Below are 14,071 nucleotides of genomic sequence, written 5' to 3'. Positions count from 1 at the left end.
TGTGCATTTTTTTGCTTCATGCCTAGACGGTATTGATATTAAAAGTACCTGCCTAATGCAGTTTTGCTTCCCTAGGTGGCACAGCATCTTGCCGCCACCTATGGTGACAAGGCTTTTGAGGTGGCCAAAATGGCAAGCGTAACTGGAAAAAGGTGGCCCATCGTTGGTGTGCGTCTTGTGTCAGAATTTCCATACATTGAAGCCGAGGTATGTGAATGGCCACGTGGGAATTTCCTGTCTGCCACTGGGATGCTGGTCACCTGTTCATCTGTCATCATCTTGAAAAATTATATATGACTAAATTTAATGCCCATTTGCCAGCCAGAGCCTTAGCAAAATGTCTGCCCAGCCCAGATCCCTTCATTTATAAATTTAAATGTTAAATCTGAAGTGATATTTACAGTGGTAATGATGTTAATAGAAAATACCTATTTCTTCCTCCTCCACAGAGTTATCCCAAGTCTTGTGACTTCACAGTTGTTTGCCTCTTTTGTAAATCTGTAACTCTTCAAGTTTATACTCACTTGACATATCTTGGTTTGCACTTAACTTCCCAAAGATTGAAATTTTGTTTCTCATCAAGTTTCCACATTTTGTGAAACCAGAGACCACGCTTTATATTTATTTATGATTCATTGTACTTTTAAAGCACGAGTGTCCAGTGAGCATTTGCTTGTTGATTGAGTGCAAGCCTTCTGTCCTCTGGGTACTCTTGAGAGAGAAAACTCTGGACAGCCTAAAGAGATGAGACTATACTTTTTCATACTTGTTCATTGCCTACTTGGCTATGTAAATTAACATCCGTGTGATGTAAAAGCAAAGAATTAAGTGATAACTGTGGATGGTAAATGGGATACGATGCAGTGTGCATGTTTGTGCCAGGGTCAATTCAGGAAGAAGGCATCAACTCTTTTCCATTTTGTCCCAATTTACAAACCTTCTTTGGCAGACGGATGGGGAATTGTATGGTATCATTATTTGTCTCATGCCTACTAGAAAATAAGAGTGTATAAAGAACAATGTCACTTTCCCTAAGTGTGAATTTTTTTTAAGTGAAGTGTTATTTCTTCTTAAAAAAAAAAAAAAAAGGTCCACACTAATAATTTTGTTTTAATGTCAACTCAGGTGAAATATGGGATTAAGGAGTATGCCTGCACAGCAGTGGATATGATTTCACGGCGGACTCGCCTGGCCTTCCTAAATGTCCAGGCAGCAGAGGAAGCCCTACCCAGAATTGTTGAACTGATGGGCAGAGAACTGAATTGGGATGATTATAAAAAAAAGGTATTATATAGAAGTCTTTGAAAGCACAGTTCCTATTATAAACATGTCATGTCTTGGTCTGTTGGTAGAGGCTAGCATAGTTTTCAATGGGAACTTTCGATTTCTTGCCAGTTTCTGCGTGGCGGGTGTGTGTGTTTAATATTGCTAGGTCTTAGGAAACTGGAAAGATATTCTGGTTTCAAAATGTGTTGGTTGTTTCTGGAAAATACCTTATAGAAAAATACTCTTAAATTTGTGGTCATATTTCCTGAAAAAGTAGGATAATAATGATTGTGGGTAGAACCTTTTCTGGTTTTCATTGAAAACACTTTTTGAATGTACTCTCTAGTGAAATTCACACTTGTGCAAATTTGCCTTTGGTAGGAAATAGTGGTTTTATTGCCTGACCACTAAATGCTTATTGGTTTGTGTCATTTGGAATTTTATATTTATATCCAAATTAAAAAAAAAGCCAATGATGCTCGGATGCCCACATTTACAGCTCTGGGCTTGTTGTAATAAACAGAAGATTTTCATGATTTTTAATTAAATCAGACTTATAATATGCAAAGACATTTTTGTGTGTTTATAGGAAAAATACTTTCTGTGCACATTGGTTCTGTTCCTCACCCCCCCGTCTTTCTTTTTTAAAAGTTTTTTTTTTTTAAGATTTCATTTATTTGACAGAGAGAGAGAGAGAGAGAGACAGTGAGAGAGGGAACACAAGCAGGGGGAGTGGGAGAGGGAGAAGCAGGCTTCCTGTGGAGTGGGGAGCCCGATGTGGCACTCGATCCCAGGACCCCCAGATCATAACCTGAGCCCAAGGCAGACGCTTAATGACTGAGCCACCCAGGCGCCCCATCCCCCACTCTTTCTTGAACCCATTCCACTGAAGCTTGTTTTTGCCACTTTGCTGTAGTAGCTCTGATCACGCTCACCAGTGGCTTCCGTGTTGCTTAATACACTTGTCGGTTCTTGGTCCTCCTTTTACTCACGCACTTAGTGGCGTTGACATAGTTGACTCCTCCCTCCTTCTTAAACTACTTTCTGGAATCCTCTCTGTCTTAATCTACTCGGGCTACTGTTACAGAATACCACCGTCGAGGTGGCTTAAATAGCAGGCCTTTGTTTCTCTCAGTTCTGGAGGCTAGAAGTCTGAGATGAGGGTGCCCGCATGGTTGGGTTCTGGTAAGAGGGCTCCTCCTTGCTTTCAGAGAGCTGCCTTCTTGCTGTGTGCTCACATGGAGGAGAGAGAGGGAGGAAGGGGGAGCCATTCTCAAGACTCATCTAAACCTAATGACCTCGCCAAAGCCCCGTCTCTAAATACCATCCCACTGGGGGCTAGGGCTTCAACGTACGGATTTTGTGGGGAGCAGTTCAGTCCATAGCACCATCTGTTTTGGGTCTGAACCGCCACCACCAGCACCACCACCAGCACTCACTACTACTACTAACCTCTCCATGTCAAAAATAGCGATTCCACCTTTTGGTTCCTTAGGCGTAAATCTTAATATCATCCTTGATCTGAATCCATCAGCAAACTGTATCATATTTATCTTCAAATAATGGCTTGAATTCAACCCCTTCTTAGTATCACCCTGTTTCCAGCTACCAGCATTTCTTCCATGCTTTATTATAAAAGCTTCCCTCCCACCAGGCAGTGTTCTTACGTGATTCTGTTAAAACATAAGCCAGGTCATTGGGTATGTCAGTCCAAATGGAGTTCAGAGGGGAGGTCTGAAGAAAAGGTGTAAATTTGAGTTGGTATTTAAGCCATCAGGCTGGATGGGCTCATATAGGGAGTTTGTGTAGTTAGATAACAGCAAGTTGTTCAAACACAGCCCTGGAGCTCTCCAGAGTTTAAAAGTTGGGTAGGTAAGGAAGACTCACTGAGGAAGGCAAAGTGATAGCTAACGAGGTTGGAGAAAGTGTGAAAAGACTGAAGAGAGAGTTGTGTCCCAGAAGGAGAGGAAGAAAATATTTCAAGAAGAGGAAAGTCATCTACTGTATCAAATGATGCTGGTAGAGTAGTAAGATGAGGACTGATAATTAGCAATTACTTTTCCGAAACACCCTCTGTTTTACTCTGTGTAAGGCCAAAGTCATGGCAGTGGTTTACAAGGTCTCTGTGATCTGGCCACCACCCTTCTGATCCCTCTGGACTTCCCATTCATTCACCCCCCACAAGTTGAGTTTCTCTTCCTTATGTAAGCCCTGCTGGTTCCTCTGCCTGAATGGTCATTCCTAGATACCCTCAGGGCCTATCCCTTCACTTCCTAAACCTCTCCCTACCTCATTTTTCTCTTTGGCATCTATTCCCGTTTGATATACCATGTATTTAGTTGTTTGCTTATTTGTCATCTGCCTCCAATCCAGGAAATAAGCTTTCCAAAGGAGAGGACCTGATATGCTTTGTTTCTGTAACCTCAGTGCCAGCCATGATAGGCCCTAAATAAATAACTGTCCATGATGAATGGACATAACTGCGCATCTGTGTCCTGTGTGGAAGGTGTAAGGAAGGATTGGGCATAGATCCTGTCCTTAAAACATTCTCATTCTGGTATAGATTCCCAAAGGTGGTTACATATCAGAGTCACTTGGAAATGTAGGGAAAGGAACAGATTTTGAGGCGTGACTTTAGACTATCAGATTCAGGGTCTCAAGGGGTGAAACCATGGCCCTACATTTTAAAATTTTTTCCTGTAGTAATTTTAATGCGATGTTTGTAGTGTACTGATAGCAGAAGTCCCTGGCTGAAGAGGTCTTTAACCTGACCACAAGTCTTGTCAGGAGTAACCTTTACCCCCATTTTATAGTTGAGAACACAGGCTCAGGGAGTAAGTCCAGTCAGAGTTCATACACTTAGTAAACTGTGGAACGGGGACCGAAACCAGGTACTCTGATTTCAGGGCATGCGCTTTCCCCACCTTGCCCTGTTGCCTCTGCTTTGGCAGGACTGGCTGTAGCTCTTCCAGTGTTGAGTTTTGATTTCATGGACAAAAGCCGCATACAGAGACAACCCAAGACTGAAACTTGCTCCTTTGCTAATGCCAATCATTTTTTTTTTTTTTTTTACCATATAGAAAGATTGGAGATAATGTGTTCCTGTAAAAATTATGGTTGGAAAGATTTGAATATGCAGGAAGATAGCTGGTGCCAGGAATTCAGGCTGTAGGAGGTAGGAAGGAAGAAGAAAATTCTGTAAACTGGCTGTGTTTGGCCCTCCTGAGGAAACTCGATTTAACTTCATTCAGTTCAAGTTTTATGAGTAGATTCGTGTGCTCAGAAATACTCTCCCATCCCCCTCAACAAAGTAAGAGAAATAAAAGACCTTAAGTTATTATCTAGTATCTGAGCTGTAGGAGTATTAATGAGACCTGTGGACAGTCTAGAGAGAACAAAGGAGAAGGAAAAAAAGAATTAAAGGTTAGATATCTGGACTTCTGAGAAAAGGTTAAAAGCATTGGGATTATTTAACCTGCAAAAGTGAAAGCAGAACAAAGTGATAAATAACTCTCTGTAGATGAATTGTGGTTGTTTTTACCAGTCAATACTTAATGAGCGGCTTGTATACTGAGCGTTATACCAAATATTTTAGGGGAATAATAAATAGCTCATAGTTTCAAGGATCTTGAAATCTAATTGAGTGGTTACAACCAATATATACCTCAGAAATGTATGTCTCTTTTCAAAATTGAGAGAAAGATTTAGAGAACAGCCACTCAAGATCGAATCCAACCGCACTGGAAGAACTGATTAGGGAAGAAGACATTGTCTAGGGGAACTGGGGATTGATCGAGGAGTTGGTGAGGACATTTAGAGAATGGGACATTGCCAAATTGTGTTCCGCAAGGTGTAAATCAAAAGACGACTACATGAACAGAAGAATTTGGGAAATTCCGAGTTCAACAAACGAAAGCATTTTCTTTAGCACAGATGATTTGATGCCTTTCGAATGCCTATGTGCATTGTCAGTTTCCAAAAGGGAACTTATTCAGAGACGGACCCACCTCTCACTCTTTGGAAGGCCTGGAGGGAGGGAGACCGATACTACTCAGGATGCGTGTTGGAAAATGCTGCCATAGCATTTTACCTTCAGATAAAACACACATTTCCTTGAGAGACTTTAAAGGGAAGACCACTTAAGTCAACTGAGAGGGGCTCACCAAAAGAAATTTTTTCAAAATTGATTCTTACGAGGAGGAAAAAGGGGCAGCAAGTGAAGAAACAGGACTGTGACTCAGAACAAAGCCAGCTGATAAACACCACATTTAAAATAGATGGAAGACAAGTGCTCCACAATGAAAGGGTATCCTGGACTAATGTGGATGTAGGAATAGAATAGTGTCAGGAGTTGACTAAACATTGAGGGAAAAAATGCTAAGGACACCAAAAATAAATTTAAAAAAAATCAAAAAGAATACATGTAAGGCTGAACCTAGATCATTGCTTAAAGTGACTGGCACCATATTCTTGAATGCTGGAGAACAAGGAGAACAATTCAACTCAGAGTTTAATACCGAATTTCCTTCCTTCTTTTTTGTCAAGGAGAACAGTTTTCAGTGTGAAAAGAGCAAAATAAATATTGGTAAGAGGAAATAGATATTCAAATAGGAGGCTGCTCTAAATGAGTTTATATGCCAGCCCAGAAAAATGATATCTTTGGGTACTCAGAGAATTTGCAGATGGGATTATTTAACTACCGTTGAGCTTTAAAATATTGTGGCAAATAAGAACAGAACCAGAAGACAGAAGGTGGGCAAATGTAGTACAAAATTCCAAAAAGGGAAAGGAAAGAAAAAGACGGTTTGTAAGCTGTAAGCCAGCGGGGGAGTGCCATGAAAAACTAAGACAATGTTCTCAACAATAGTTACTATCTGCTGAGGCTTGTGGACAGTGGCAAGTGTCAGAGTAACTGTTCAGAAAGCTTGTTTCTTCTCGTGACTCTGTAACTTCCACCCAACTCTCAGCATCCTTGGGACAAAGCTTCAGAGTAGCTAATCCCATGATGTCTGTCAATGACTGTGTGTGCCGCCTTTAATTGCTTTGTCACCAAACCACAAGGTTTGGGTTTTCTAGATTTGGTTAGACTATACTGGGTGAGAATATTCTGCAGGAAAAAGAAACGAAATATTAAAACAGGCGACAACATGAGTGAATCTCAGAATTATTGTGCTGTGTGAAAGCAGTCAGACACAAACACTACATACTGTATGGACTCTTTTATGTGAAACTCGAGAAAAGGCAAAAACACTCTGGAGACAAAAAGCAGATCAGTGATGGCCTGAGGCTAGCAGATCAACTGTAAAGGGCCCAAGGAAGCTTCTTAGGGTGATAGAAATGTTCTGTTATCTTGATCGTGGTAGAGTATACATCAAACTGTGTATCTAAAATAGGTGCATTTTATTGAATATAAATTATACTTCAGTAAAACTGGAAGAAATAAAAAATTGTGCTGGTCAGAAAAGTGAGAAAGGAAAAAAAAAGAAAAAAATCAATAATTCTTTCCATAAATCTTTGAACTTTGTGTATGCCTGTGTTTTAGGAGGAACTTGAAACAGCCAGGAAGTTTCTGTATTATGAAATGGGCTATAAATCTCGATCAGAACAGTTAACAGATCACTCTGAAATTAGCCTCCTACCTTCCGACATCGACAGGTACTTCTAATAAGTTTCCATATTTCTCTGTTTTGACTTGACCTACGTAGGTATATTTTTCCAATGTTCAATGTTGTGTTCCAGGTACAAGAAGAGATTTCATAAGTTTGATGCAGACCAAAAGGGCTTTATTACCATTGTTGATGTTCAGCGTGTATTAGAGGTAATCTTTTTTTGGTTCAATATCTTTGCTAGCAGAAAAACATAAAAACTCGATTAGATCATTTTTCTGGATCTAATGCTTTCTATAAGTAACTTTCTCCTGTAATTCTTGAAAGGTTGGTAGCATTAATAAAAGGGTATGCATCATTTTTAATTAAACCTTATTATTTTGTGCTTTCCTTTTATTTAGAGTATCAACGTCCAAATGGATGAGAATACACTACATGAAATTCTGAATGAAGTAGATTTGAACAAAAATGGACAGGTTGAACTCAATGAGTTTTTGCAGGTGAGCTGTGGTGAGGGGAAACAAGTGTATTTGCTTTTTATCTTTTGGTTGTGAATGACTGTTCGAGAATGGATTCTTAAGTCCACATGGTTGTCACTTCATTCTGAAAAAAAGAAGGCTTGAAGCCAGCAAGGGTTGCCTCTGTCTGCCCTCAAGGATCAGGCTCTGCATGGTGCATGTTCTTTTCTCTTTCTTTCTTTCTTTCTTGTTTTTTTTTTTTTTCCTCCTAAGACATTCTGTTGTGTTGGGCAATTTAGATGAAATCCAAGTTAATTATGGCTTAAAGGGCTGAATAAGAAGTATGCTTTTTAGAGAAATAGGCCATGGACTACCACTGACAGACTATGCTTTCTCTGCTTCAAAAGATGCACACCCATATTTCTAATGTGGAAAGTAATTTTTTTTTATGAAGTTAAAAAAAAATCCTAGTTGTATTGATTTGAGGGTATTTACTAGAGACCCTGAAATGTAATTATAATATTCTTACATCATAAAGAACCTGAAAAGCAAAAGAAAGGAACCTGTATTTTGGGGTCAAGACCCTATAATTCAAGCATTTCTATTTCCATTGTTCCACTTTCCCAAGGCTCAGTTGTTTCATCGTAACCGTGAAGGGAGTAAATTCTGTTATTCTAACTTCAAACTGGAATCTGCACATCATTCCTTAAAAGTTCCTTAAAAGAAGGAAATTTAATAAACCCATGCGTTATTTGCAGCCATCCATAGGACTCTGATCATATGAAGAATGTATTGGTTTCCAAGCGGCCAGGTTTTTTCCACAGTGCTTCTTGGGCAGGTATTTCAAATGAATGCCAGGTCTTGCTTGCACCCTGGCAATGATGAATGCTGAACATGAAATAAATTAATGCTGGGGATTTTGGTCAATGTCAGCCCTTTCTTCACTGTGTCAAGTTAAACAAACAATATCAAGGCAAAGGAAATGGTAATTGTCTCTCTGGAGATGAGCTCTAGATAAGAGCATTGTTGAATCTAAATGCAGAAAATTTTCACAGGTTGTGTCCAGCATTACAAAAAAGAATGTTTAGTTCTTTAGCTTACTGTTTAAGTGCACATTTGAAATGGTGTTTAAAATATATGCTGGGGAATTAGAAACCATTTAATACATTTTTTTTTTTTTTTGGTCTAGCTTTTTCTCGAGAATATTTTATTGTTTGTCTCAGAATTTTAGAAAACTTTTCTTCAAAGAAATAGCTTAGACTTCATTTCATGCATGTTGTAAATAAACAACAGCATTTAGGGTTGAAAGATCTGGAGTTTTAGAAACAATAAGAATCTAATTTTATGGATATGCTATGTGGTTTGGATTTTAAGTAATTTTCTTGAGTGCAATAGAATTAAACACATAGAAAATAATTTAAACCATCTGCAGGTTTCCTTGTAGAGTTTTTAAATAATTATTTCTTGTCCACTTCTAAATGAAAGAGACTATTCATGCTTCTACTAAGGACAAATACACAGTGTAATTTTCAACTTAAAAAATGCTGACCATATTTCTCATGAAGTATATTCACACCCAAATGTTGTTGTTGTTGTTGTGTTTTTTTTCTCATAATGTGGTTTCAAGATACTCGTAAATGTTTAAAGAAAACTGAATTTTTAAAGGTTGGTACATCATATAATGTTTATGGATCAAGAAAAAACTCTAGCTCTATCAGTTTTGTTAGCTCCAATAAACTTAGAAGGTCTTCATGGAACCATAGACATAACAATAAACAATAAATTGTTCTGTCTTTAGATGTCAGCCTTCTTTATGTTATACCATTTGTCAGATGTATGTTTTTCAGGGTTGGGTTTTTCTTTTGAATAAAATATTTTTCTTTTCTGAACATAAAGAGCCCATGTTTATCCCACTAAGCACCTTTTTGAGTATAGATCTGTTTTTTTTTTTTTTTTTTCACTAATCATCATGGAAGGATCACTACAGATGTTGCATGGTTACATGACTTTATTTTTAGGTTTGGGCTCTAATGACGCTCTGCATGTAGGAGTCCATCTCTAATAAGCAATGGCTTGTGAAACAGCTTTTAATAAGGTCATGAAATTCTGATCCAGCCCCTTGGCAGATGCCTCTGACTCTTATTCAGAGCCATTTTTAAGAAATGTATCTCTGTAGGCTAAAGAGTATAACCCTAAAAATATTTTGAGAATTTTTCCTGATGAATGGCTAAGTCATTTCTTTTTCGAATAAATAAATACAAAAGATTGGGGAAGTGAGATCAAGAAAAGCAAATAGTTAAAACCACATCAACTTGAGAAAGAAAAAAAAAAATCCCCATGCTCATAATTGCAAAGTGCCTTCCAGATTAAAGGCCTTTGCCCGCTGTCTGCATGTAATTTCAAGACTAATTCTGATTTTATCCATTGGATAAAAATGAATTAACTAAAATCTGGGCTGTGGAGTGCTTTTAATTCTTAAGGTAGATCTCTGGGTCCATTTCAAGGACTTAAATGTAAATTACTTTAAAAAGTCTTTAAGGAATTTGGATTTAAGGGACTTGAAGTTGTCAAGTACAGTAACACTAAAAAAGAGTAGTTAAATATAGGTCACAGTTTGTCTTTGTTCAATCCCTGAGATTCCTTTTTCAGATTTTTAAATGAAATTAAAGTTCCAGTATTTGAGTTGCTCAAAAAAATATGTGTCTTGAGCAGGTGAAAGGGGCAAAAAATGATGCATTCGATTTGCATTTAAAAAGCAGGCTGATTTGCTAGGTAGGTATAGTTTTGGCAGCCCTGAAATACCCGCCCCTTTCCTCCTTTGTGAAATGTTCAAAAATTGTATTCTTATTGGCGCTGTAATACCTGCTATGGTTTTTGATGGAGCACTTAATCGCATCTGCCTGCTGCAGAGGTAACCATTAAAATGCAGTGAAGAAGGGAGGAAGCACGCCTGCCTTCTGACTCTTGTTGCCTATTTTCTCTTGAAGCTGATGAGTGCTATTCAGAAAGGAAGGGTGTCTGGAAGCCGGCTCGCGATACTGATGAAAACTGCGGAAGAGAACCTCGACAGAAGAGTCCCCATTCCAGTGGACCGAAGTTGTGGAGGACTGTGAGTCTGGGCAGTAAGTCCACGGCCAACAGACATAGGAACAACAAATCATCATGTAACAACCAGAGATGACTTACACCACTCCCAAATAGTGGCCATGGATGGCTGCCTTTGTTAACACTGGGAAACATTCCAAAGCTTTAGGACGTTGATGTATACCCTTTATTTGTATTTGCCATTCAATCTAGCTTCTAAAGAGTGTATTTTATCTTTTTTCTCACTTTCAATGCGCACTGATTTAATGCTTTGCATCCATTTTGTAACCTGTTAGACTGGACACACTCCCTTTTTGTGTGTCTCTTCATTTATTCTGAATCACTCCTAGGGACAGAGCATTTTGGCCGAAATTGAAAAGAGGCTGGAAAAATTTCTTGTGATGTGCACAAAGCTCTGGACATTAAGATTGTAGATAGGATTTGCTCCTAACAGAAACTGAGCAGGGAGTGACCTATAGAAATGATAGCATTTCTGGAGACCTCTCAGATCCTTCTTCCCTGAGATGGATTGCCTTCCCCATCCAAACAATACCGGGCAGTTTTATGTCTAGGGTATGACTGGCAAAACCAGAGAGCGAAGACAAAGTTTAGATCTGGTTACAGGAGCGAGTCTCAAAGAGAAACTCTGAACGCTTCCAGAATCACAGGTGTAAGATAAGGATAGCGTTGACATTTGCTGGAAGTTACACTGATAGTTTCATCTCAGCAATTCGGTTTTTTTCCCAGTCACTGCTGGTTTTTCTTTGACTATTATAGTTGCCAGGAAGATCCTTGCTTTTCATATTTTAAAACCAGCGTTTAAGTGGCAAGTTGGATGTGATGGGATGAGACTAAATTTCTCAAATCCTCACAGTAGTAATAAAGTTAAGGATTAAAAACCTGTGTGTGTGTATCCACATGCGATGGCACGATTTTCAATCCCCAAATCCTAAACTGTGGCCCATGTGCTTTTGTCAAACATGGCCTCTTTGGCTTAGTTTATTGCATCATTTTGGGGGAGTAATTTCAAACAGAGAGTAAAAGAGGATCAAAGTAACCTTTAGTTAACTTTAATTATAATTATTTGTAAAAAGGCACAATGCTGCAGTAGTCAAGGTCATTTGGGTTGCTTAAAGCCTTTCTCCTTCTCGACTCTGTGGAAAAGTTCTCAACCACAGAGAAAAAGAAAAGAAAGAAAATCACGCGCAACACTCACCCACACACAGACCCTTCTCCCACCACACACACACAGAGACACAAAACAAAACAAAAATAAATCTGATTGAATTTAACAAATAATACATTGAATTTAAAGGGCCAATTTGGTATGCTTTTGCAATACTTCACTAGCATTTTAACCAATCACCTGAATATTTATCCACTGTGCTTCCTCTTGTGAGGTTAACTACCTGCTTTTTTATTTTCTAAGATCAGGTTGTGTATGTAATAGGAGATATAACCCTGTATTTAATGGCAGGCTTTAATTGCACAGACTTGAGATCTTAGTTGTTTTTTTTTAACTGGTACATAAAACACTTTTGTGCTGTTATTTCTATTTATGTGAACATTGTAGAATATCTTTCTGCCTCATTCAAGTGGGATATGAGCCTGGATGTCATAATGTAAACACTGGAGGTTCACTCACCACCTAAACCCCCACCCCACTTCAAAACATTCACTTGTTTTTAAATGAAGTTTAGACTTGCCACTTCCCAAAGGAAAACCTAAAATGGAGCAAGGGATGCTCCCAGGTATCACTGTGAACGTTTTTCTTTCAAAGGTGAACATTTTACACTGCCTTTAAAAAAATATATTGGAAGCATGTGGCTTTGTAATTTAGTGTTTTTCTATCAAGATGATAAGTTTCGCTGTTTAGAACCCGGTGACCCTTGATAGAAAAGCTGTCCTTTAAAACACCGCAGATGATGTACCACAATACACTACCTTTGTGCTCTCTCTCTTTCTCTCTTTCTAGTTAGATCAAGATAGCGAGAACTTGTGCCCTCCCTGAACCCTGAACCCATTACAGTGGGGACCGGCTTTATAGGCTGACTGGTCTGGGCAGAGCTGTATTTGTACAACAGGCCTGGTTTGTACACGCTTTGCTATGAGTGAAGTTCCTTTAAGGACAAAGAAAAGCGCACTTTGCTTCCTTTGAGCGTCTCTGCTTTTGCTGAAAATCTGCTAATTCTAAAACATACGCTCCTTCACCAATCCCAGAGACTGATCTTGGAAGTGAGCTGGTTCCAAGTCTACTGTGAATAAAGCACCCCCGCATTTTTGTGTGAGTTCTTAATTAAACCTGCACAGCTTCTGTACCTGATTTCAGAAAAGGGGAAAGGAAATGGAGGGATTAGCCCCTTCAAAACCTATTCCAAGCAGGAGAGAATTTTTCTTTTCTTTTTGTACAAATGTGATACTAGATGATTCTATGTGGATGGGGATGAGGGGTGCAGAGATTGTCTTTATCATCCGGTGATTTATTTCAAGAGCCTTTAAGGGGATTCAGGTGAAGGAACCCCCATCTGTGGTGAAGAGCTGGATGCTCCTTTAAATAGCCCCATACCACGGTCCTAACAATAGTGACAATGCTGGATTATTGCTTAAGCGAAGGTTGTCTGCCTCAAAGCCCTCATGCTGTTTGCAATATTCTTGCTTTCAATCAATTTATACTAAGTGTAACTTTAGGATTTCTACTATTAAATGCATGCTCCCTATTCTGCTTTAGTTTTTAGCTTTTTATGTAACTTAGTCTTTTGTACAACAACAAAAATTTCATTGTGACTTTTACTGAACATACTGTAAGGACGATCATTGATCTTATTTCCTTTTTTATGCAACCGTAAAGATTTTTGGCATATGAATGTAATAATATCGAAGTCAGTGATGCTCTAACTTGCGCTGTTTTGCATTATGTCAGCCCTTTTCAGGGAATAAAAAAGCCCTACTGTGTTTTTAAAGACTATCCAGTCCAAGCCGTGTTGGAGTGGATATGCACACTGCATGCCTTCATATGTGGTGCTTTCATGTATTGTGTTGGGTTATTGTTCTAGATGGAACTGTTAAATACTGTGTTTGAGGCTGGATTGTCATTTTTATAACTGTCTTGGTGTTTTATCGCCATTATTTATTACTTTTGATATACAGAATGAGCTGCATGCATTTATAGAGCAATAAGAAGATGTATTTAATGTGCCTTGTTTTTAACTGAATAAGAACTGAAAGCACGAATCAATAAAACTGATTAAAATGGTCCAGTTGCTGGCATTTTTATGTTACTTACAGTCAGAGAAGTAACTTTGATTACTGTTGAAGTTTAAAAAAAGTTTGATAATATTTCCACAAACTATTTTTTAATGGCCCTTACCCATGAATTCTTCTGGCTTGTAATTTTGTAATTTTATCTCAAAAGTGAATCTCTGCATAGACAGATGTAATTTTATGAGACTGCCAGAATTATTTGTATTAATTTGTTGCTGGAGCCTTTAGGGCACGACTTCTGTATTTGTGCAGTCCTATTCTAAAATTATATTCATCCTGTTACAACTCTGTTGAATTCTTTTTTTTTTTTTCTTTCCTTTTTCTTCCCCCCTTGGTCAACCAGAGCTTTTCAGCCTGAGCGTTCCCAGGCACTCTGATGAATTTTATCATAACTAA

General features: G+C 38.5%; 1 protein-coding gene across 3 annotated transcripts in view; it reads left to right on the top strand.

The window, feature by feature from the left end:
* GPD2 (glycerol-3-phosphate dehydrogenase 2) overlaps positions 1-13,667 on the top strand; it is a 140,041-nt gene extending 126,374 nt beyond the window's left edge. For all 3 annotated transcript variants that reach the window (XM_088021698.1, XM_028113036.2, XM_028113037.2), the window contains exons 12-17: positions 76-207; positions 1,126-1,284; positions 6,809-6,921; positions 7,006-7,084; positions 7,274-7,372; positions 10,318-13,667. In XM_088021698.1, coding sequence (XP_087877824.1) covers positions 76-207; positions 1,126-1,284; positions 6,809-6,921; positions 7,006-7,084; positions 7,274-7,372; positions 10,318-10,443 — 708 coding nt within the window. In that variant the 3' untranslated portion in view covers positions 10,444-13,667. The remainder of the gene's footprint in view (positions 1-75; positions 208-1,125; positions 1,285-6,808; positions 6,922-7,005; positions 7,085-7,273; positions 7,373-10,317) is intronic.
* The last annotated feature ends 404 nt before the right edge of the window (positions 13,668-14,071 follow it).

The sequence above is a fragment of the Eumetopias jubatus genome, unplaced genomic scaffold (genome assembly GCF_037043125.1).
Source record: "Eumetopias jubatus isolate StellerSeaLion01/CBP00866 unplaced genomic scaffold, mEumJub1_p1.0 scaffold_3, whole genome shotgun sequence".
Classification (NCBI taxonomy): Eukaryota; Metazoa; Chordata; class Mammalia; order Carnivora; family Otariidae; genus Eumetopias; species Eumetopias jubatus.
The sequence above is the reverse complement of the archived record's forward strand: the minus strand, read 5'-3'. Positions and strand labels throughout refer to the sequence as shown.